The 25,993-nt window shown below is 48.9% G+C and overlaps 1 protein-coding gene across 1 annotated transcript in view; it reads left to right on the top strand.

The window, feature by feature from the left end:
• Window positions 1-23,355, top strand: part of ctdp1 (CTD (carboxy-terminal domain, RNA polymerase II, polypeptide A) phosphatase, subunit 1) — a 288,341-nt gene extending 264,986 nt beyond the window's left edge. Inside the window, 1 exon segment of the mRNA XM_038810246.1 lies at window positions 22,974-23,355. Coding sequence (XP_038666174.1) covers window positions 22,974-23,109 — 136 coding nt within the window. The 3' untranslated portion in view covers window positions 23,110-23,355.
• The last annotated feature ends 2,638 nt before the right edge of the window (window positions 23,356-25,993 follow it).

Below are 25,993 nucleotides of genomic sequence, written 5' to 3'. Positions count from 1 at the left end.
GGCAGAGGGACAACCCAGCCAAGCGAAGGATGCCTCGTCCCTGACTTTTCAGCAAAGGGGGCGGCGCCCCCAGCTCCGTGTAAAGTTTTCATGTTTCCAATCATCGAGTGCGGCACTCCATAATTCCCTCTTGAAACTCCTCCGTCCATCCATCTGCCCCTTTCCCTTCAAACCCTCTCCTTTCGCCAAGCCCTGTTGAGTCTCTACTTCGGCTCGATGCGCGTTCCTGGAGTTTGTTAAAGTGATTGGGCCTCGGCAGGAGTGTTGTGTCCAGTTCTGGTGCCGCACTTGAGGAAAGATGTGGCGGTGTGGGAGAAAGTGCAGAAAACGGAGAATGTTTTGAGGGATAAGAAACTTCAGTCATGAAGTAAGATTGGAGAAGCTGGGACCGTTTTTCTTGGAGAAGAGGAGATTTTATAGAGGTGTTCAAAATCAAGGGGGCGATGGGTTCTGAATGGAGTTGATCCGGGTTGATCCCATTGGCAGAAGGATAGAGAATAAGAGAGCACAGATTTAAGGTTATTTGCAAAAGCGATGTGAGAAAAGCATTTTATCACACAGCGAGTGATTAAGGTTTGAATGCACTGCCCTAGTGTGGTGGAGGAAGGTTCAAACAAGCGCCCAAAGGGAAATTAGACAGTTATTAGAAAAGGAAGAAAGCGCAGTTATGGGAAGAAGGCGGAAGAATAGGAATAAATACTATCAACTGATAGCTCATTCGGAAAGATGGTGTGAATATGATGGGCTGAATCGCCTCATGTCCTGTTAAAACTTTGTGATTCTGTGACTTTTATTATGTCAAAGGCACAATATGAATGCAAGTTGTTGTGCACCATTGCAATTTAAGGGACAGCACGGTGGCACAGTGGTTAGCACTGCTGCCTCACAGCACCAGGGATCCGGGTTCGATTCCAGCCTCGGGTCACTGTCTGTGCGGAGTCTACAAGTTCTCCCCGTGTCTGCGTATGATTTCCTCCGGGTGCTCCGATTTCCTCCCACAGTCCAAAGATTAGGTGGATTGGCTGTGCTAAATTGGCCCTTCGTGTCTAAAGATGTGCGGGTCAGGTGGGGTTACAGGTGGGGGAATGGGCCTAGGTAGAGCTCTTTCGGGGGGGAGGGGGGGGGGGAAGGTGGAGATGGGCCGAATGGCTTCCTTCAGCACTGTAGGGGTTCAATAGTTATCGAGATATTTAAACCTAGAAACCTGCGCTTCGTATGATTTTTAGGTTTTGTTTAATAAAAGGTTTTGAAACGTGCTGAATGTTGCGTTATCAGGAGAGTGTGGTTTTTACACATGTCGCTATGATAATATTGAGGCCCGTTTGTAACATTGCGCTGATTTAAAAGCCAGTTCCCTGTGCGTGCATTCGTGAGCCGTCAGTTTTTCTCTGTTAGTCGAGGTTCAACAAGCATACAAAGGTTGAGTCCAAGAGTATCATTCTTCTTTCTTTTAGCTTCAAAACTTGTTTTATTCCACCCCCCCCCCCCCCACCCCCCCATTGCTCACGAAGATCAAACTCAGAGCAAATGCATCAGCCGGGATTTTAAATGGCCCGCTTTAGGCCATGTTTCGAACAATACCATTTCCCTTTTGTGAAAGTGTAATTAAAATTGAAGGGAAATTGAAGCCAGTTGTCGGACTCTAGAACGTACCTGGGTTTAAAGCCGGGCTTGGTTTTTCATTTGTTCCGTTCCCCGGATTACAGAGGTCGCACCGGCGGCAACTCGGATGACCTCTCGAAGAAGGGTGGGGGGTGTGGTTGGTCGGGGGTGTAAACTGCCCGGCTACAAAAAAAATAAATAAAAGAAAGGCTTGTATTTTCATTCCGCCTTTCATGAGCTCAGCGGGTCCAGGAGGGCTTTGCGGCCGATGAAGTGCTTTCTGAGGTGTAGTAGCTGTCGTAATGTGGGAAAGACTGCGTCCCCGCCGTGCGCACAGCAAGGTGCTACAGAGAGCAGCGTGATGCTGACCGGGGTAATCAGTTCCCCACTAGCTGGGCAACATCTGATTTCACCGTGTTCGCACAGTCTGATGAGTGAAATAATTAAAATTGAGCTCCTTTTAGTAAGCAGAAATGGGGCCTCTGCAAGAATATTTATCTACAACCTTCGCAGTTTTATCTCCATGTCTTAGCTCCGAGCTTAACACATCCTCGGCTCTGATACCAAATTTCACCTGTAATTGGATAGAATTTTTGCGTGTGTATAGTGTTGTATTTTTAATAAATGATAATTGTATCATACATCAATTTACTGGAATATCATGGGAGGATTCTCTGAGGCCACGCCATATGGGAGAGTCGCCGTTCGCCCCATTTATTCCCGCGACGCCGGCAGTTCTCGGTCCATGCGTTTTGAATTAAGTTTTGGAAAACGGCTGTTCGATGCTGCACTGTCAACTAAAGTCTAATTGCAAGCACCAAGATGTGTTTGGAATTTCAGATGTCTGCAAACGAGTAGGAATTGTACAATTCTATCTGTTCGCACCATTCTGACGCTTGACTATAACTTGGAGCTGCACACTGCCACAGTGGTTAGCACTGCTGCCTCACCGCATCAGGGACCCCGGGGTTGATTCCGACCACGGGCGACTGTCTGCTGGAGTCTGCACGTTCTCCCCGTGTCTGCGTGGGCTTCCTCCGGGTGCTCCAGTTTCCTCCCACAGATTAGGTGGGGTTATGGGGGATAAGATGTGGGGAGTGGACCCAGGTAGGATGCTGGTCAGAGGGTCGGTGCAGACTCGATGGACCAAATGGCCTCCTTCCACACTCTAGAAATTCTATGGTTCAAACTTAACACTTCCAAGAGAGCCACAGTCCCTGATTCTTGTTAGTTTGCAACACATTAGTTTGCAGAATCTGGGTACCATCCTGTATCCTGGGCAGTACACTTGTGAAGGACGCTGACAATTTTGGGTGATGTGATCCGAGCTGAGAATCGGCGCCATTTGCGCCGGCGCATTTGTCGCGGCGCCGGTTACGGGCAGCCGATTCTCCGGCCTTGATGGGCCGAGCGAAAACTCTGTGCGTAGGGTCGGGGGGGGGGCAGGCAGCCTGTGTGGGGGGGGGGGGTTCCTACACCGGGGGGGCCTCCGATGGGGTTTGGCCCGCGATCGGGGCCCACCGATAGGCGGGTCGGTCTCTCCAGCCCCGGCCCTATTTTATTACGCAGCCAGCCCCTGAACCCCCGCGCCATGTTGCATCGGGGCCGGTGCGTTGAGGAAGACCCCCGTGCATTCGCGGGTTGGCGCAGCGCCCAGTTGCTGCCGGGAAGGGAGGCTGGAGCAACGTGAACCACTCCAGCGCTGTGCTGGCCCCCTGTGGGGGCCAGAATGGGTAGTGCCCGCGCCCGGTTCACGCCGTCGTGAAACGAGACGGCGTTCACGACGGCGCGAACACTCAGCCTCCATTTCGGAGAATCCCGTCCCCTATATCAAATATAATTTTTGTGCTCTTATTACAAAGGTTTATGGAGATTTCTCCTGAAGTAGGTCTTTACATTTTGTGTTCCTGTCATATTGTCATTTTTTTTTGTTTATTCTTGGAATGTGGGCATCACTGGCTTCATTTATTGCCCATACCACTGTTCTGCGCATTAATCTTTTCATTCCTGGATCCTGTTGAATTCAAATTTCACCATCAGCCTGTGGGATTTAAATTCAATCACCTGAACTGTAAAGCTAACCTCAGTCACGGTCATTGTTGGGGGAGTTTCACACCTCTTTGATTATATTGTTCACTCCCCAACTGACCAGACACTTTCGAGTTTCAGTTCAAGAACTTTATTCCAGCTTTAGCAGGGGCATCCAATAGGTGGCTTGCCATTTTGAGTCTTTGGGTTACATGGACAGGCTCACACAGGACAAATAAGCTATTACTATTTCAAGGCTGAATTTGGCCTAAATAAAACTCCCCAGGAGGGCAGCGGCACCTTCTTTAACGTCAATAAAGTGGGAGAAGTGAGATAACTTAAGAATGAAGAGCTGCTTCGACCTTCACGTTATTGTTGCAAAAACTGGTTTCCTGTCGGAGTTGAGTTTGATCCGACGCATCAAGTTGTCACTTATGATACAAAGATGATGCGGCACGGTACCTGAACTAAGTGGAACATCAGTCCAACTCCTGATATTTCATTGCAATGTATCGTTATTGAATATTCACTTGAAGTACGAGTCCGTTGTAAGCACTGTGGAAGTGAGTGAATGCGTTATTTTCAATGGAACGTTGGGGGATCTCTGCAAAGTAGCACAAAAAGTTACTTCAAAAGGGCAATGTGGGACGAGTGCCCCAAACCCCCTGATATTTTGACTGCCACAAATTTCAGAACAGTCAATAATCACATTGTACCATAGTAATACGCATCCAATATTGTCTTAGCAATTTCAGTGGCATTATAACCTCTCACAGTTAATTAAATGTGAGAGGAGTAGGCAGGAGAGAGGGCTTAGTTTTAAGTAACATTGTAGAATTCCGTTTGGAGAATTGCAAATGAAAAAAATATATTGGCCGATATTTCATAATGCACTAAATTTTAATATACTCAGGGATTGAAGGATTATTTTGATTCTGAATGAGAAGACGCCACAGTATGGTTTTCCCATGTGTATCCAAGGTGTAGAAAGCTATATTTTGCAGGTCACGTGGGAGGTTATTTATTTAACAAATAATTAGATACTGCCTTATACTTTTCAGCATTTGGCTTAACATGAAGAAATCCGCATATCCTCGCAAAGCCTACTTGTGACCACAATAATAATTATCGCAATTCGGATTTGGATTTTTGTTTACTGTCACATTGTACCGAGGTACAGTGAAAAGTGTTTTTCTGCGAGCAGCTCAACAGATCATTAACTACATTAAAAGTAAAGGAAATAAAAGAAAGTACATAATAAAAGAAAATACATAATAGGGCAACACAAGGTATACAATGTAACTACATAACACCAGCATCAGGTGAAGCATACAGGGGTGTAGTGTTAATCAGGTCAGTCCATAAGAGGGTAGTTTAGGAGTCTGGCAACAGTAGGGAAGAAGCTGTTTTTGAGTCTGTTCGTGCGTGTTCTCAGACTTTTGTATCTCCTGCCAACTTTCATACTTTGTCATGAGGAAGGAGTAGTTAAAAACTGTTTACATTAATTTTTCTACTTTGGAATTTCTGTTGAACGAGCGAAGAACGGATTGGGGTAAATCGAGGCTTGAAGTATTTTCCGATGAAGAGATTTTATAACCCATTGCCTTGCCTGCGGACTTCACGTTTTCCAAACACCATTTGGTTGATGGCATGCTCTCAGCAACACTTCAGCTTCTGAATGGACTCACGTTTTCCGTGGCTCAGTTGAAAAAGATTCCATCAGCACTTTTTATACCTGTTGACCCCCCCACCGACACACCCTTCCACCCACACCCACACGTCCAACGTCTGCCTCTCCAATACCGCATTCACCCACTGCCAAGTGAATCAATTACTTGTTTCTTCAAGTCACAGAATAGAGATGTGCTCTTCAATGCAAACTGTCGGCTTACGTTTCGGATCTTATTCTAAATATTATTCTCTCTTGCAGCAAACAACCAATTATTGGGTCTTGTTAAAACTTGAGGTAAAACACTGTCACTTCCAACTTCGGGCTTCGTGAGACTTGTCGCGATTTCCTTATCCCCTTATTGTTAACAGTTATAGTAGGTACCCTGAAATAGGCCTGGATGGATCCACAGATGATAATTGGCGGAAAGAGCAGATTACATCACTGACCACTCACTTCTCGAAGGGGAGTTTAAATCCAATTGAGGATTCAGCAGTAGAAACAGCCAACTTTCTGGGGCTGCAAAGTGAAGTGAATTTGGGCAGCTTCGAACAAGTTCTTTGCGGATGCGTGAATCATCCCAATAATTAATCAGTGAATTGGCAATTTTGGTTAGGGAGATTGTGAAGTATGAAAAAATACTCTTGTCATTGTCATCTGAAGGAGCACAGAAAGCAATCGAATCTAACATAATTGGGCAGAAGTAAAAATCAAAAACACCTTTCACACAGGACTACGGCTCGTATGTTGAAGAGTATGGTGCTGGATGGTTAGCAGCAAGTCTGTGCAGCGTGGATCTACATGCTGATCTTCCTGCTGCACCACTGTTTTTCACTGTTAGATTGTCCAGTACAGCTTTGAGGGTACGAAACAAAGCTTGGCCGACTAATGAAACAGCGATAAATGTTTTAAGTCGTCGGCTGATAATTGCAACTTGTGAAAACAAAATAAAAGGCGGGCAGTCGTGCCTTTTCTCAAGAGATGGGGATAAATGCTGGAAATACGTAGCAAGGTATCAGTGGCTGAAAGATGCCGGCGACACGGTAGCACAGTGGTTAGCACTGTTGCCTCACAGCACCGGGGTCCCAGGTTCGATTCCTGGCTTGGGTCACTGTCTGTGCGGAGTCTGCACGTTCTCCCCGTGTCTGCGTGGGTTTCCTCCCTCAAGTCTCGAAAGACGTGCTTATTAGGTGAATTGGACATTCTGAATTCTCCCTCAGTGTACCCGAACAGGCGTCGGAGTGTGGCGACTAGGGGATTTACACAGTAACTTCATTGCAATGTTAAATACTTGTGACTACAACAAAAATTATTATTATTATATTTTGTAATACGTCAGAGATTAGAATGAGGCTGTCCAGAACCTTCCTCCCCACCCACCCCAGTTTTAGTATTGATCATAATTTGAGCTCTGTCACCGGGTCCGGCACTGTTCACCGGGTCCGGCACTGTTCACCGAGTCCGGCACTGTTCACTGGGTCCGGCACTGTTCACCGAGTCCGGCACTGTTCACCGGGTCCGGCACTGTTCACCGAGTCCGGCACTGTTCACGAGTCCGGCACTGTTCATCGGGTCCGGCACTGTTCACCGAGTCCGGCACTGTTCACCGGGTCCGGCACTGTTCACCGGGTCCGGCACTGTTCACCGAGTCCGGCACTGTTCACCGAGTCCGGCACTGCTCACCGAGTCCGACACTGTTCACCGAGTCCGGCACTGTTCACCGAGTCCGGCACTGTTCACCGGGTCCGACACTGTTCACCGGGTCCGGCACTGTTCACGAGTCCGGCACTGTTCACGAGTCCGGCACTGTTCACCGAGTCCGGCACTGTTCACCGGGTCCGACACTGTTCACCGGGTCCGGCACTGTTCACCGGGTCCGACACTGTTCACCGGGTCCGGCACTGTTCACCGGGTCCGGCAATGTTCACCGGGTCCGGCACTGTTCACCGGGTCCGGCACTGTTCACCGGGTCAAGGCACTGCTCACAGGGTCCGGCACTGTTCACCGGGTCCGGCACTGCTCACAGGGTCCGACACTGTTCACCGGGTCCGACACTGTTCACCGGGTCCGGCACTGTTCACCGGGTCCGGCACTGTTCACCGGGTCCGACACTGTTCACCGAGTCCGGCACTGCTCACCGAGTCCGGCACTGTTCACCGGGTCCGGCACTGCTCGCAGGGTCCGGCACTGTTCACCGGGTCCGGCACTGTTCACCGGGTCCGGCACTGTTCACCGAGTCCGGCACTGTTCACCGAGTCCGGCACTGTTCACCGAGTCCGGCACTGTTCACCGAGTCCGGCACTGTTCACCGAGTCCGGCACTGCTCACCGAGTCCGGCAATGTTCACCGAGTCCGGCACTGTTCACCGGGTCCGACACTGTTCACCGGGTCCGGCACTGTTCACGAGTCCGGCACTGTTTACCGAGTCCGGCACTGTTCACCGAGTCCGGCACTGTTCACCGGGTCCGGCACTGTTCACCGGGTCCGGCACTGCTCACCGAGTCCGGCACTGTTCACCGGGTCCGGCACTGCTCACCGAGTCCGACACTGTTCACCGAGTCCGGCACTGTTCACCGAGTCCGGCACTGTTCACCGGGTCCGGCACTGCTCACCGAGTCCGGCACTGTTCACCGGGTCCGACACTGTTCACCGGGTCCGGCACTGTTCACCGGGTCCGGCACTGTTCACCGAGTCCGGCACTGTTCACCGAGTCCGGCACTGTTCACCGGGTCCGGCACTGCTCACCGAGTCCGGCAATGTTCACCGAGTCCGGCACTGTTCACCGGGTCCGGCACTGCTCACCGAGTCCGGCACTGCTCACCGAGTCCGGCAATGTTCACCGAGTCCGGCACTGTTCACCGAGTCCGGCACTGTTCACCGGGTCCGGCACTGTTCACCAGGTCTGGCACTGCTCGCAGGGTCCGGCATTGTTCACCGTGTCCGGCACTGTTCACCGAGTCCGGCACTGTTCACCGGGTCCGGCACTGTTCACCGGGTCCGGCACTGTTCACCGGGTCCGGCACTGCTCACCGGGTCCGGCACTGCCCGCAGGGTCCGGCATTGTTCACCGTGTCCGGCACTGCCCACCGGGTCCGGCACTGCCCGCAGGGTCCGGCACTGCTCACCGGGTCCGGCACTGCTCGCAGGGTCCGGCACTGCTCACCGGGTCCGGCACTGCTCGCAGGGTCCGGCACTGCTCACCGGGTCCGGCACTGTTCACCGGGTCCGGCACTGCTCGCCGGGTCCGGCACTGTTCACCGGGTCCGGCACTGCCCGCAGGGTCCGGCACTGCCCGCAGGGTCCGGCACTGCTCACCGGGTCCGGCACTGCCCGCAGGGTCCGGCACTGCTCGCAGGGTCCGGCACTGCTCACCGGGTCCGGCACTGTTCACCGGGTCCGGCACTGCTCGCCGGGTCCGGCACTGTTCACCGGGTCCGGCACTGCTCGCAGGGTCCGGCACTGCTCACCGGGTCCGGCACTGCTCGCAGGGTCCGGCACTGCTCACCGGGTCCGGCACTGCTCGCAGGGTCCGGCGTTGTTCACCGTGTCCGGCACTGCTCACCGAGTCCGGCACTGCTCACCGAGTCCGGCACTGTTCACCGGGTCCGGTACCGCCCGCAGGGTCCGGCACTGTTCACCGGGTCCGGCACCGCCCGCAGGGTCCGACACTGCTCACCGGGTCCGGCACTGCTCACCGGGTCCGGCAATGCTCACCGAGTCCGGCAATGCTTGCAGGGTCCGGCACTGTTCACCGTGTCCGGCACTGCTCACCGAGTCCGGCACTGCTCGCAGGGTCCGGCACTGTTCACCGGGTCCGGCACTGTTCACCGAGTCCGGCACCGCCCACCGGGTCCGGCACTGCTAACCGGGTCCGGCACTGCCCGCAGGGCCTGGCACTGCTCGCCGGGTCCGGCACTGCTCACCGAGTCCGGCACTGCTCGCAGGGTCCGGCACTGCTCGCAGGGTCCGGCACTGCTCGCAGGGTCCGGCACTGCTCGCAGGGTCCGGCACTGCTCGCAGGGTCCGGCATTGTTCACCGAGTCCGGCACCGCCCACCGGGTCCGGCACTGCCCGCAGGGCCTGGCACTGCTCACCGGGTCCGGCACTTTTCTCCAGCACTGTTTCTGAACTTGATTTGGGAGCAAAGAGAGAATTATTCCAGCTCGCTGGCAAAAAAAGACAAGTGATTGGACATGCTTACATAAAACCCAACTGCCTTACTTCTGGAATGAAAGAAAGTTTTCTCAAATTTTGAAGCATTCTCTCAAGCCATCAAAGAGAAAAAGCTTTGATATCTGCTGATTAGACTGGGGGAGATCTGAAAAACCAGGGTGATCAAACGGATTTTGTACTCAAAGCAGCGACAGGCCCCTCCAGCTAGTGCAATGTGCCGCGGCCTAAATTTACTTTTGTCGACTCAGAATATTTGCCGCTAGTTTGTTCGGATTAGTATCTTTCACTTGCATCTGTTTGTGATGTTTTGTGCCTGCTACCTGCTACTTTTTCTTATTAATCACGATCCTCCGCGTCGTTGGCTTTCGAAGGATGTATGTTTATTCGTGGGGAATAATGGCGAGTTGTCACTTTTAATATTGAAGCTTTCGTCTGAAAACTCGAGCAAGAATGCTTGCACACTGGAGCAGAATTAAAGACTTAAAGAGAACAACAAACATAAACGGTGAGACATTAAACCAAGCTTTCTCTCAGGTGCATCTGAAAGACCCCATGACATTATTTCGAAACAAAAGAGCAGGAAAATCTTTGCTGGCACCCTGGCCAATATTTATCCCTCAGCCAACAACAGTAAAATAGATTGTCAGTTCATTATCACATTGTTGTTTGCAAGTGCAGGTTGGATGCAAATTGCTGCCATGTTTCAGGCAGCAGTGAGTGCACTTCTAAAATACTTAATTGGCTATAAAGTGCATTGGAATGTCCAGGACTCATAAAAAGCAGTGTATAAATCCGGGCTAGTTCATGAATCTTCTGGAGAGCTCCCATTTCTTTCTTTCTGAGTTCCTTCAGCTCCCGAGCAGTTATTTTGAATCAAAGAAGGCTTCAATTCCTTCACTTACCCCTGACCAAAATGCATGTCTGCATTGCCCCGAGTTTCTTTTCAAGGCCCTTACCGGCCCAGTGCTCTCCCCAGCGGCCTCCTGCGGCTGGTCGCCGACCACTCGCTGCTTTCCAGCCCATTCCTGCCTCACTTTTTAAATTCTCACTCTCTCTTCCCCCCCCCCCCCCCCCCCCCCCCCTCCCCTCCCGATCTCTGCAATCTCCTTCAGGCTCCAGAGATCTTGGCGCTCTTCTCAGTTCTGGTGTTATCCCAGATTTTCTTCTGTTCCAACGTTGGGCGTCGCGCCTTCAGTTGCCTGCGCCCGAAGCTCTGGCATTCCCTCCCTGAACCCCTCCAACCCCACTCTCCTCCTTTAAGGCCCTCGTCACGACCTACCTGGTTGGGCCAAGCATTTGATTGTCTTTCCTTGCTTCTGCTAGTGTGGGTAGGCGTCAGGCTTTTGTGTGATAATACTGCCGCGGAGCACCTAATAATACAACAATCGCTTACCGTCACAAGTAGACTTCAATGAAGTTACCGTGAAAAGCCCATAGTCGCCACATTCCGCCGCCTGTTCAGGGAGGCTGATACGGTGACGTTTCACCTTTACAAGTGCTGTACTAATGAAAGTTTTATTATAGGGAACGAGTGTAGCTGGAGAAATGAAAATGTACAAAGCTTTACATTGCAATGAACCCACGCAATGCCGAGGAGAACGATGGCAAGCTAAGTGGAAGCGGAAGAGGATTCTGACCTGCCCACAGCGTGTCAGAGTGAGCAGGTAGCCGGCGGGCCAGTGTGAAACATAAGCTCTGAAGTGAAGGCCACAGAGGATGCGAGTGCTTTGATGAATCCATGTGAGACAAAGGATTCTCACACTCATGTGGGGGGGAGAAAAATGGTGTCAATCATTTTTTGTTTTCTTTATTCGTTCATGGGATGTGGGTGTTGTCCATCCCTTTTTTAAAATAAATTTAGAGTACCCAATAGTTTTTTTCCAATTAAGGGACAATTTAGCGTTGCCAATCCACCTACCCTGCACATCTTTGGGTTGTGGGGGCAAAACCCACGCAAACACGGGGAGAATGTGCAAACTCCACACGGACAATGACCCAGAGCCGGGATCGAACCTGGGACCTTGGCACCGTGAGGCAGCAGGGCTAACCCACTGCGCCACCGTGCTGCCTGTGCGTTGTCCATTCCTGAGGGCATTTAAGAGTCAACCATATTGCCGTGGATCTGGAGTTACATGTAGGCCAGACCAGGTAAGGACGACCGATTTCCTTCCCTCAAGGACATTAGTGAACCAGATGGGTTTTTACGACAATCGACCATGTTTTCATGGTCATCATTAGATTTTTCTAAATTCCGGAATTTTGTTGAATTCAAATTTCACCACCTGCCCCAGTGGGATTCGAACCCGGGTCCCCAGAGTATTGCCCTGGGTCTCTGGATCATTAGTCCACTTACGCCACTGTCTTCCTAGCATTAGCATGCCATTATTCAGAATAAGAGGGCATCGTGGATATTCTGGCCAGCCTTCAAAGCTGAGTTCTTGTGAGAAAACGGAGCCCTGCTTGCAAGCTTGTGTCTGAAGAGCCTCTGCGGGGAATAGGAGAGAAGGCGAGTGAATTGACCGAGTGGCACGAGCCTCTTGAGGTGAGAGGAGCGCTCCTCCAGCTCGCTGAGGGAAAGTGGCAAGTCGTCCCCCTCCCCACCCCCCGACATTCGCTGAAAGCTGGTTGGTGGCCAAGGACTGCCTGAACTCTTCCTACTGCTCTGCATCAATGGATCAACAGCATTTGCGTGAGGTGGGGGGGGGGGGGGGTTTAAAATGCCTGGAATTTGGGGAGTACATCTTACAGTTCCCGCATCCCCTGAAACTCACCCCAGCCTTTTCCATTCACGGAGACTGACGCTCCGACTGTATGTTCCTCACATTTTGCATTTCTGTCCAAAAAATTATTCTCAGTTACTTGAAATGCACATCATTATTTATTGAAAACACCACTTAAAAGAAGACTGCAACAAATCTGACATTTTTAGTTGCATCACTTAACCAATATGAATGAATGCAAACTGAACCATTGCCAGAAACCAGAAGAATGCAGCAAATCCTGGAAAAGTTTAGATGATTGCGTGGACACGCGCGACATCTATGGCAAATAGTTTTTCGAGCAGTTTTATGTCCAATGTACATTTTAATTTTCAAAGCAAACCTCTCGCCTGAATATCCTGATTGATAGATTTGATTATATTGAAATGGAGTCAAATGAATTGTCTTGTGGGAACAGTCAACATTTTGATCCATCAAAAATAGACCGACATAATAACAGAAGCTTCAAGTCCGAGACTGGGCCTCCAGAGGCAGGGGTATTGCCAACTGAACCCCCAAAGCCTCCTCAAATGGAAGGGAGAGAGGTAGAAAGGTTTTGGGGTTGGGCTAATTCCAGAGATTAGGGTCAAGACAAGTGAAAGCGTAGCCACCAAAGGTTGGCCCCTTTCAAATCGGGGGCACTCAAGGTCCCAGAACTGGGAGGAGCGCAGATATTTTTTTCGTGGGGGCGGGGTGTGGTTGAGTTTGGAGGAGATTGGAGAGGAAGGGAGGGGAGAGACCACGGAGCTTTTTGGAAACGAGAATGAGGATTTCCAAAATGGAGGCGCCGTCAGGTGGGCAATCCGTGTAGGTCAACGAACACAGGGGTGCAAGATAAACAAATCTTGACGATTTTCAGATAATGTGTTCACCATATCGGTAAAGGTATTAAATTGACTGTACCTTAGTGAGATATTCATAGATTCATAGAATTTACAGTGCAGAAGGAGGCCATTCGGCCCATCGAGTCTGCAGCGGCTCTTGGAAAGAGCACTCCACCCAAGCCCACAACCCCACCCTATCCCCATAACCCAGTAACCCCACCCAACACTAAGGGCAATTTTGGACACTTAACGGCAATTTAGCATGGCCAGTCCACCTAACCTGCACATCTTTGGACTGTGGGAGGAAACCGGAGCACCCGGAGGAAACCCACGCACACACGGGGAGGATGTGCAGACTCCGCACAGACAGTGACCCAAGCCGGGAATCAAACCTGGGACCCTGGAGCTGTGAAGCAATTGTGCTAACCACAATGCTACCGTGCTGCCCCATGGAAGCAATTGGCTGCCAAAACCAGCCAGGCAGCGACTTATACAGATTTACCCAGCCGTTGAAAAGAACCTTCAAGCTGTTCAAGCCAATCACCATTGAGCGATTTGTGCACGAAGTATCATTGTCACCACCAGTTCCTTTATGATGACCCTCAGGTACATCCATAGATCTGTTCTAAGCCTGTTGGAATGTATTGCCATCGCACTAAGCATGAAAACAAATGGCTGATAATCTGTAGGACAAAATTGTTGGCCTTTGGGACATGAGATGTACCAGCAAAAATAAAAAATCTCCTTTCGAATTGAGGCTGTTCGCCATTTCTGTATCCAAATGCCAACCAACAAATTAAACAAAAATTTCACCGTACATCAGATGATTAACAAAAACAATGCTCTGAAATCGCTATTGAAGTGCTTAATTTGGAAACGCTTAGCTCTGTGAAAAGCAGTGCAAGTTTATTTTAAAGGGGTACGTGCAGTTGTCAAATGTAAAATCCGGGTGGGAATGTCATGCTTTATTCACATGCTCATCAACTACTGTGCATTTCCACCATTTTCGCTTCTATTCTAGTTTTTAAAAAGTACATTTCAAATATACTCCAGTTTTCAGTTTATGAAGGTTAAGTGATTAAGGCTGGCGGCATGAGGGTTGCTTTTTTGGGGGTTTTAAAAAATGTAATTTAACACAGTCCTGGAGCACAGGGTCAGGTCTTCTACCCAGCCCGCTTCCACACTCATTCCTGGGCATTCAGAATTAACAAGTCGTGCAAGTAGGGGGAGGCGGTGACGTAGTGGTGTAATTGCTGAACTAGTAATCCAGGGACCCAGGCTCTGGGGACCCAGGTTCCAATCGCACCACGGCAGATGGTGAAATTTAAATTCCACAAAAAATCTGCAGCGAAAAAGGCAAATGATGACCATGAAACCATTGTAGATAGTTGTAAAAACCCATCTGGTTAGGCGGCATGGTGGCACAGTGGTCAGCACTGCAGCCTCACGGCGCCAAGTATCCGGACTCCATCCCAGCCCCGGTTCACAGTCCGGGTGGAGTTTGCACATTCTCCCCGTGTCTGTGTGGGCCTCACCCCCACAACCCAAAGTTGTGCAGGGTAGGTGGATTGGCCATGCTAAATTGCCCCTTAATTGGAAAAAAAAAGAAGGATTGGGCGCTAAAAATTTACTTTGTTTAAATTTTTAAAACCCATCTGGTTCAGTAATGTCCTTTAGGGAAGGAAATCTGCCGCCCTTGCCTGGTCTGGCCTACACGTGACTCCAGATCCACAGCAATGTGGTTGACTCTTTATTTTTCCAAAAAGGGGAATTAGGGACACCCACATCGGACGAACGAATCAAAGAAAAAAACTACTCGCCCCGTTTGTATTTTTATTCCAAATTGTGCCGTTGAACAGATTTAGATCTACTGGCATTTAGTGAGAAGTAATCAATGTATATATTCCATCAGTAGTGCGCCATGCTGTTAACTTAAATATCCCCTCAGAGAATCGGTGCGGAAAGCTTTTATGCTTCATAGCTTGAGCTTGACTGTTCCAGCGAGGGAACTTGTTGAGATGGGCAGTGAGCTCTGGGCTATAAATATAAATCTTAATGTTACGCCATTCCATAATTATCCTGTAAAATATTTATATGGATTTGTACGGAGGTTAAAAAATTGTGCAATAAGCTGTTTTAGCTAAAATAGCACCCATTAACTTTTCAGCAATTAGAACAACTTATTTAGTAACCTCCATTAAATCAAATATGCTGCTTCGCGAGGTGCTGATCTCCTAAGGTGCAGTCACTGGCAAATAATAAGTACAATTCATTTCAACAACAAAGGGGAAAATGTGTTTTTAAATATAAGTCATTCATCAATATTATGTAATTGGTGATTCTGTCAGGCTCCATGATCGTGCTGAGACTGTTCAAAAGTTCTGGCACGTGGGCTTCACAATATTGAGTGTCCCTCCATGCCAGTATGGTGCATTGATACTAGTCTAGATGTTAACACTGCAGGGCGATGGGACCTAGAATTCACGACGACTATGGTCATCCGCTGATTTATCACTCGTAACTGCGTTGGGGAGCGAGGTACCCTGTGGAGTCCAAGTGGTTCCCACAGGGAATGGGAAAAAACTTAAATATTAGTTTCCTCAACCTGCTCCAAGGCACCTCCAACAGCCAGTGCAAGGAGGGCATATTGGTCTTGACCGAGTAATGACTACCCAGCACAGCCACTGGATAGACCTTGAGCCAATGCTTATTATTCCTACAATACCCACTGCAGCAAAGAACCTACAGCAACAGCACACAGTGATTAAGTTATTTCAAAGAGGAAATGGTTACCAGCAAATCAATCCACCCACCTTCCGACCTCTTTTCATTTTTTTTTTTTTGTTTTTATTTTTATAAATTTAGAGTAACCAATTCATTTTTTCCAATTAATGGGAAATTTAGGGTGGCCAATTAACCTAACCTGCACATCTTTGGGTTGTGGGGGTGAAAAAACACAGGGAGAATGTGCAAACTCAACAGGGACAATGACCCAGAGCCGCGATCGAACCTGGGACCTCGGCGCCGTGAGCAATGCTATGCTATACAACAGCAATGCTAACCGTGCTGCCCCTTCGTGCCATTTTCATCCATCATCTGTTCCAGAACCACATGTGGTATATTCTGCTGATTGTTTCTGTTTGGGAAGTACTTCTTCTGAATTTGCCCCATGTAACGCAAATTTTTAGGTCATTCTCTCTACTCTTTGAAATCTTCGGCAGTGCGAGGAATCTGGCTACATAAGCTTCTTCAATTCCCTGCAGAAATTATAAACTCTTTTAGAAAGATCACACTGACCTAATTAATGCCAACAAGCCCAGCCCCCATGCTAATGGCATCAATCATTTTATAGAACATAACATAGAACACTGCAGCACAGAACAGGCCCTTCAGCCATCGATGTTGTGCCGAGCATTGTCCGAAACCAAGATCAAGCTATCCCACTCCCTTGTCATTCTGGTGTGCTCCATGTGCCTATCCAATAACCGCTTGAAAGTTCCTAAAGTGTCCGACTCCACTAACACAGCAGGCAGTCCATTCCACACCCTAACCACTCTATGAGTAAAGAACCTACCTCGGACATCCCTCCTATATCTCCCACCCTGAATCTTATAGTTATGCCCCCCTTGTAACAGCTACATCCACCCGAGGAAATAGTCTCTAAACGTCCACTCTATCTATCCCCCTCATCATCTTATAAACCTCTATTAAGTCGCCTCTCATCCTCCGCTCCAAAGAGAAGAGCCCTAGCTCCCTCAACCTTTCCTCATAAGACCTATCCTGCAAACCAGGCAGCATCCTGGTAAATCTCCTTTGCACCCTTTCCAATGCTTCCACATCCTTCCTATAATGAGGTGACCAGAACCGCACACAATACTCCAAATGTGGTCTCACCATGTACAGTTGTAGCATAACCCCGCGGCTCTTAAACTCAAGCCCCCTGTTAATAAACGCTAACACACTATAACCTTCTTCACGGCTCTGTTTGTCCACAATAATGTTGATTTGAGATCCAATGAAGTTAGAACGTTGGTCTTGCACTCAAAGTCCTCTTCTCGTTTGCGTACCAAATTATTTAACATTTGTCTACATTGGTCTCTGCTTGCTAGTTTATCAAAGGACCCAAATCCCATTGTTGTTGAATTTCTGACTGTAACATACTTAACACATTTCGATTTAGATGTAGTACTACAGGGCTGGATGCATCGCAAGATCGCCACAGGCAAGACCTGGACCATGTAAAGGTGGATTGACCTCAGATGGGAAATTCCGATCGCTGGGTGGGCGCGGCCGGAGAATCCCGCAAAGGGACGGAATTCACCAACCCCCCCCGCAGGGTCGGGAAATCGCCCGGGGCCGGCATAAATCCCGCCGTGGCCGGAATTCCCCGCGGTGGCCTGGCCTGTGATCGGGGCCCACCGATCGGCGCGCGGGCCAGTGCCATGGGGGCACACTTTTTCTTCCGCCGCCGCCATGGCCTCCACCATGGCGGAGGGGGTAGAGACACCCATCACCGCGCATGCGCCGGTGGTGACGTCAGCTGACGCTCCAGCGCATGCACGGATCACACCGACCGGCGAAGGCCTTTCGGCCAGCCCCGACACCAATCGGCGTAGCGCCAAAGGCCATTGGTGCCAGTTCTGGTGCCAGTCGACGGAGCGGGAGCCAGTCAGGCGCGGGCCTAGCCCCTAAAGGTGCAGAGAATTCCGCACCTTTGGGGAGGCCCGACGCCGGAGTGGTTGGCGCCACTCCGCTACGCCGGGACCCCCCCGTCCCGCCGGGTAGGGGAGAATTTCGCCCCAGGTCTTGTTATTGATTATCATATTTCCACTCAACAAAGAACAAAAAAAAGTACAGCACAGGAACAGGTCCTTAGGCCCTCCAAGCCTGCGCCCACCATGCTGCCCGTCTAAACTAAAATCTTCTATACTTCCCGGGTCTGTATCCCTCTATTCCCATCCTATTCATGTATTTGTTAAGATGCCCCTAAAACGTTACTATCGTCCCTGCTTCCACCACCTCCGGCAGCGAATTCCAGGCACCCACTACCCTCTGTGTCAAAAAAAACTTGCCTCGTACATCTCTAAACCATGCCCCTCACACCTTAAACCTATGCCTCCCAGTAATTGACCCCTCTACCCTGGGAAAAAGTCTCTGACCATCCACTCTTGTCTATGCCCCTCATAATTTTGTAGACCTCTATCAGGTCCCCCCTCAACCTCCGTCATTCCAGTGGGAACAAACCAAGTTTATTCAACCTCTCCTAATCGCTAATAACTGATGAGAAAAACAGTATTATTGCCTTACTGTCATTAATACCTGGTTCAGCACTGGGGAATTGTCCAATGAGACCAGGAATGACTTTGAAACTCTAAACTGGTGCGACATACAATAATGGGACATGGTTTCCTGCAGTGCCACGCAGTCCGTATCTTGTCTCAGCTGTGCGAGAGAGGCACTAAACGGAGGCTGCACTCCCTGTCTAGGAGGCACCAATGGCATGTCTTCGACTGGCCTGCTCCTCCCCAACAATGGTGTTGATAGAGACCAGGGAGAAAATCAGCCCAGGAGAATATCTGAGCTGTGAGTGCTTCATGAAATATTCAAACACTGAAAGAAGGAAGGAAAGGCTCTCTACTTTAATACCATTCTAAAACTAGATGGAACGCAAATCATGGAGATGGGAAACGACCCATTTCCTGAATGCTTCATGGCCCATTGAAGATTGTTGGTAGGACCTAGGTGACTTGTGTATTTTGTTGAAATATTCTTGCAGCATAGCAACCTAGCTGTAACGTATTTTGCAAGTTATGAAAATAAAATAGCGTCACAGCATTGTTCTAAAGTCATCTAGATGTCTTCTTTTTAGTACACTTACCCCCATAAGGCGGCACAGTGGTTAGCACTGCTGCTCACAGCTCCAGGGACCCGGGTTCAATTCCGGCCTCGGAAGTGTCGGTGTCAAGTTTGCACATCCTCCCCGTGTGTGCGTGGGTTTCTTCCGGGTGCTCCAGTTTCCTCCCACAGACCAAAGATGTGCAGATTAGGTGGATTGGCCATGATAGAATCATAGAATTTACAGTGCAGAAGGGGGCCATTCAGCCCATCGGGTCTGCACAGGCCCTTAGCGCCCGAAAGGTTGGGTGGGGTTACGGGGATAGGGTAGAGACATGGGCTTAGGTAGGGTGCTCTTTCAGTGAGTCGGAGCAGACTCAAGGGGCCGAATGGCCTCCTTCTGCACTGTAATTTCGATGATAACTAACCAGTTAACCCAAGTCATGATCTATTAACTTTCAATCCCAAACAGATTGTAGTTAATTGTATTCCAAGGAAATATATTTTCAATGATCATGTACTCATTATTTCTTTGAAGAAGAATAAGATCTATTCATGTAGGTTTAACCGTGATGATCAAATATTTTGGAAAAGTGCCTCCAACAATAGGAAAAGCAAGACAAACCTAATGTGCTTTAAAAATGTATGACAAGGATGAGTGCATTAAAATGTATGGTTACATGGTGACAAATACTGATTCAAGACATCAAAAGCTACAGAAATTATTTTTTTGATGTGTTTCATTTCCTTAAGGATTAAGGCAATGCTTTTGTACATAATATTGAAAAACCTTCAAAACCTATAACACATTGATACAGAATTCTCCTCACAAGTTAATTCTTTTCATGTTCTTAAAGCGTACAACACCAAATCCCAGTGTAATTTTAGAATCTGGTGGATTCGGAGCCTTAAAGTAGCAAGCAATTCCCAGTGATGTGATTTGGGTTTGTCCAAATGCCCTTATGTGAATCTTCTTCCCTGTCTTGCGAGTTGGTGAAAGTGGACCCCAGGTGTTCTTTACCCCTTTCTCCACTGGAGCTCAGCCAAGCATTCACAATAAAGCTAACCAAAGAGACAGATGTCTGGCCATCTGTTTCTGTTGGTAAAGTTCATGATGTTATAATAAGTTCTTTCTTTGAACTGTTTCTTTTATTGCCTGCATGGTTATTTGGACAAGATTAAGAGGGTATGAAGTTCGGGAAAGCTTTTGTTATTGATTCTGTAATTACTCCTGATTGACACTTTTATGGGATTATTTAAGCAGCAGATTTGCTTTTCAAAGCAGGTTTTTGGATGGCTGCATTTGTAAGTGTATTTCAAGACCTGCCAGGTTATTATACGGCTCATTGGTTTTGTAGTGAGTGCGCGTGAAGGAGGGGATGGGGAGCGGGTCAGGGCGACAGGGCCTTTTAATACAAAGTCCCAAGGAACCCAGGCTAGCCTTCTATCAAGCCCACCTGAGCCCTCGCGTGCCTCTGGGTCTGCCAGCCTGACACAATCCTGTACCCGGCCCCGTCCCGAAACAATCATGTACCCGGCCGGCCCCGTCCCCGGAGCAAAAATAGTGTGTGCGGGTGGACAGGGAATATTTATACGGAGACGGTTTTGCTGAGTCAGGATATCTCCTAACTCACTCTGACGAACATCCGGCCCCTGGTTCGCTTTACATCTCTCCCCGCCTCTGGGTTACTTCCGTGGTTAGGAAAGATTTGCTTCCCTATTTAAGAATCGTTCGGGCCTTGCAGAGTCCCATGGCAACAAAGGGGCAAATTGGAAATAGTGGCAAATGTTAGCCAGTGATGGGTTTCAACATTTACTCCTAGTAATTCAGCCTCTGTGACCGGCCAAGATTTGTGGGCTTCATCCCGAGGTCAAGCGTCAAAATTGAAATTACATTGACTTGATGCAAAATAAGAAAACAATGGAAAAGGTTCTTGGGGGAAGAGCAAAGCAAAATACATTCTAAAACTTTTTATCGAATCATGGGTTGAGGATTTCACACTGTGGTATGACAGATTGGGTGGGGGGGGGAGGGGGTGGTTCGGGGGGGAGGGGGTGGTGCTTGCCAATTCCAACGTGTGGCCTTCCTGCCCCCTGCCCGCCCCAACGTCTGAAGTTTTACAGGGGGGCAGTCGAGCTGTCAGTCGCCGTCATTTCTGCTTCCGCCACCCCAAAGACAATGAGTTCCAGGTCATTCCCACTCACTGCAAATCTCCTCACATCTCCTGCCCAAAGCCCGGAATCTGTATCCTCCTAAACCTGGCTCAGCCAATGGGAACAGCTCATTGTTGTCTACCTCATCTCGTAGTGTCATGGTCTTGGTCACCTCTATCAAATCCCCCCCCCCCCCCCCCCCCCCCCCCCCCGCCTCCTTGCTCCAAAGGTGAACCGCCCCCCAGTTTCCACAAACAAACTATATATTCATTTCAGCTGTAAGAAATGTACATTTTCAACGGCATTAACATCACTCGTGCATTATTATAATATAATGGCATCGCGTATGCACAAGTATCTTTTTTTTTAAACCCACTAGTCTAGGAGCTGCTCGCCATGTGTTCAGATGTAAGAATGCCCTTGCACCAGTGCTCAGTCCCCACCCAATATTTTCCAAGGTGATTTTGTGGAGTTTGCTGAACAGTAATGATGATTTCAATAGCATCTTTGCCAATATGTCGGGCTGGACCTTTTCAGTGAAGCGTGAAAGGCTTTCCGATCAGAGACACAAGTTTTCCCCTGCAAGGGAAGAGGTGGGGATAAGTTGTGCCAGTCAACCCTGGGAGCGATTTCTGTTCCCATTCCCAGAATTTTCACAACTCGGCTCAAACCGAAAGGGCAGCAATTGGGCAGTCGGTCCGGCAGGTGTTTGAAGATTTTGGACCTGCCAATGGTTTAATAAGAGACCCATCTATTGTCAGCATTAGTGCGGCTTCATGCCACCAGAAGAAGCAATCAATCGCTCAAAACTCCGAGGCAGGGAAAAGAATGATCAATCAGACTATGGTGGACCTCTGATTTCCTGCACATTGCAAGGAAAAGCCTGATAACCGATACGTGATTGTTTTTTTTTTCTTTGTTTTATTTGAAGTCATCAGTTGATTTTTGCCACTCAACTTATCTGTTGCCCTGTCAGACTGATGCTCTGGTGGAGTTTGCGACACTGCCGCGGGGGCCACGATGTCCAAGAAGCAGCATTGCATAAACTAATGGGGAATATTAAAGCACCATCTGTGCTTAGATTGGTCCCCTGACGAATAGGGAAATCGAATTATTCTGTTTACCACCAGCGCTAATGATGAAATTTGCCAAAGGAGATGATAGAGGTTCAGTGTGTTTCTCGAGAAGACTTGTACGACTGTACGGTTTAAGGAACAACTCGTCAATTGTAAGACTGTTGATCTGTCGTTCCTGGACCCACACGTGAAATTAATCGGTCGGTTCATTTTCCCTTTGGCCAATTATTGTCCCCTTCTGATTGCTGCTGTCCTTTTGACAGAATAATTTTACCCCTCTGTTGAATTGTAATTAAAAATGCCTCACTTAAACCCGTGCAATACAGGGAGATGCTGCAGAGTAAATAGTTACTGATTATCCTGATGCTTATCGGTCTTGCTCAAGTCATAGACTCATAGAATCTGCAGTGCAGAAGGAGGCCATTCGACCCATCGAGGAAGAGCACCCTATTAAGTCCACGTTTCCACCCTAACCCAGTAACCCCACCTAACCATTTTGGACACTAAGGGGCAATTTAGCATGGCCAATCCACCTAATCTGCACATCTTTGGACTGTGGGAGGAAACCGGAGCACCCGGAGGAAACTCGCGCAGACACGGGGAGAACGTGCAGACTCCGCACAGACAGTGACCCAAGCCGGGAATCGAACCCGGGTCCCTGGCGCTGTGAATCAACAGCGCTAACCACTGTGCCACCCATGGATGGTTCTGTGGCGTCCTGCATTTCCCTCTCGACCTTCGGGAGCTTGGGTGTAAAAAGAAAAAGCCAGGAAGAGGCAAGTGTTTTTTTAAATTTGTCCGCTTTTCTTCAGTAACGTGGCATTTTTTTTGTTTCTGTTGTTGTTACTTGAAGGGGGCACAAGCGGAAGTTGGAAGATGACGGTGCGGGCAGCGACTCCAGCAAGCTCTCCAGCAACGAGGACGACAGCAGTTCGGAGGCCGACGAGATGGCAGCAGCTCTGGAGGCCGAGCTGAACGATTTCATTTGAGAGCCGGCGCGTCGGCGCCGGTCACTCCGCAAGACGGATCTCGGACCTTTCACACAAAAGACCCTGGAATGTTGTAAATTTATTGCCAATCTGTAAGATCGTTCCGCCAGAATAAGTAACCAGACTCGAAATGCGGCCTCTTTGTGAGCGTTATTCTCACCAAGGGGAACAGATTTCCTGTCTCCTTCTTTTGTTTTTCACCCCTCTCGTTTTAACTGTAAAAATGTGGGGGTGGGCTGGGTTCTACTGGGCGGGGAGGGGGAAGGGGGGTGGCGGTGGGGGGGGAGGGGGGGTTGGAGTCGGGCCATTTCTGGAATGTATTACAGGAGATTGGTGTGCCAAGCCAAAGAACGGAGATCAGCGTGGCAGTGAGGGACGCTCGTTAGCCACTGGAGGGAAGCAAAATTAAAAAAAAAAAAAAAGACTTTGCGACCTGTTAGCGTCGAGTAAATTCTTCCTTGACCCTTTTATGAAGGGTCCATTACCGTGGACAGGACCGATTAAAGTTTTCTGGGAAGGGTGGGGGGCGTGGGCGGGGGAGAGGGTCTGGGATGCGGTTATTTGATTGAGTAAATAGTTTGTTGTTTTTCATGGTTTTAAAGCAGAGTTGTGTCACCAGCTAGTTGGGTTCTTCAGAAGAATGTTGTGTAGATTTTTAAATTCTAAAACGTCTGTGTAACTCCGGAACTTGGCACAGTACGCTGTGCAGTCCTACACTGCCATAAACCCTTTTTTCCTCCTCCCCCCTCCTCACCAACCCCCCCCCCCCCCCACCTTCCACCTTCTCATTCATTTTCTTTCTTGTGCAAAAAAGTAACGATAGGATTTCCTAGTTGAGGATTTTATTTTTTTCCCCTTGTTTGCAGGACTGATGTAAAGTTTTTGTATATCCAATTTCATATTTGCCGCAGTGAAAAATTTCTTTCATTAAATAAAGATTTAAAAAATTATTTTGTACATGTTGTGCAGGTGACTTTTTCTTTCTCTCTGGCACCACTGGGCCCATGTGATGCCTAAACAACAAACTTGCATTTATATAGCACCGTAGTGAAGTGTCCCGAGTGGCCATCTTCCACAGTTATTAAAAAAAATATTTCTTGCAGTTCTGATTGACGGGCAGAATCGTCTAGAATTTACACCTCAGGACATTCTGCATAACTAGTCTGCGCCAGTGTTTATGATCCCACGCGAGCCTCCTCTTATCTGCCTTTGCCACAGCATGTCCTCTTACAGCAGTTAGCACTGTTGTTTCACAGCGCCAGGGACCCGGGTTCGATTCCCGGCTTGGGCCACTGTCTGTGCGGAGTCTGCACGTTCTCCCCGTGTCTGCGTGGGTTCCCTCCGGCTGCTCCGGTTTCCTCCCACAAGTCCCGAAAGACGTGCTGTTAAGTGAATTGGACATTCTGAGTTCTCCCTCTGTGTACCCGAATAGGCGCCGGAATGTGGCAACTGGGGGCTTTTCACAGTAACTTTATTGCAGTGTTAATGTAAGCCTTCTCGGGACACTAATAAAGATTATGATTATTAGTCCTTACTCCCTCGTGCATGTATTGAGCTTCCCCTTGAATGCAATTTACTTGACCAAGATACAGAATTTCACCAGTTTTCTTTGCGGTATTTTTAATCAGCCTTTTCATGGAGAAATACAGCACAGAACAGGCCCTTCAGACCACGATGTTGTGCCGAACTTTTGTCCCAGGTTAATCATAGATTATCATAGAATTTTGGACACTGAGGGCAATTTAGCATGGCCAATCCACCCAACCTGCACATCTTTGGACTGTGGGAGGAAACCGGAGCACCCGGAGGAAACCCACGCACACACCGGGAGGATGTGCAGACTCCGCACAGACAGTGACCCAAGCCGGAATCGAACCTGGGACCTTGGAGTTGTGAAGCAATTGTGCTATCCGCAATGCTACCGTGCTGCCCTTAAGAACAAATTAATCTACACACCATTATTCTACCCTAATCCATGTACCTATCCAATAGCCGCTTGAAGGTCCCTAACGTTTCCGACTCAACTACTTCCACTGGCAGTGCATTCCATGCCCCCACTACTCTCTGGGTAAAGAACCTACCTCTGACATCCCCCCTATATCTTCCACCATTCACCTTAAATTTATGTCCCCTTGTAATGGTTTGTTCCACCCGGGGGAAAAGTCTTTGACTGTCTACTCTATCTATTCCCCTGATCATCTTATAAACCTTATCCAGTCGCCCCTCATCCTTCTCCGTTCTAATGAGAAAAGGCCTAGCACCCTCAACCTTTCCTCGTAAGACCTACTCTCCATTCCAGGCAACATCCTGGTAAATCTCCTTTGCACCTTTTCCAAAGCTTCCACATCCTTCCTAAAATGAGGTGACCAGAACTGCACACAGTACTCCAAATGTGGCCTGACCAAGGTTTTGTACAGCTGCATCATCACCTCACGGCTCTTAAATTCAATCCCTCTGCTAATGAACGCTAGCACACCATAGGCCTTCTTCACAGCTCTATCCACTTGAGCCTTGCAGGACATCTGTACAATCTACAGCACAGAAACAGACCATTCGGCCCACGTGACCTCTGCCAGCATTTTTACTCCTCAACCACCTCCGCACTCCCTTCTTCCCCCTAACCTGGCCAACCCCCACCCCAACAAATCCCGAAGAGCATACTTTTTTCCTTGCTGATTATATTTGTACAGGTAGAGGATGTTGGCATATTTCTAACCGGTTTGAGAAGTGAGAGTCCTACTTTGTGCACCGTCCTCCCTTACTGTGACGCTACCGATGCTAAGATTGGTTCACTGTGTTGAGGGACAAAATGCCGTGAGGACACCGAAGTTGGTCAGCGAAAGTTATGCTTTAATCACACGTTAGCAAAGGAAATATTCAAAGC

Source organism: Scyliorhinus canicula, chromosome 10 (assembly GCF_902713615.1).
Source record: "Scyliorhinus canicula chromosome 10, sScyCan1.1, whole genome shotgun sequence".
In the NCBI taxonomy this organism is placed as follows: domain Eukaryota; kingdom Metazoa; phylum Chordata; class Chondrichthyes; order Carcharhiniformes; family Scyliorhinidae; genus Scyliorhinus; species Scyliorhinus canicula.
The sequence above is the reverse complement of the archived record's forward strand: the minus strand, read 5'-3'. Positions and strand labels throughout refer to the sequence as shown.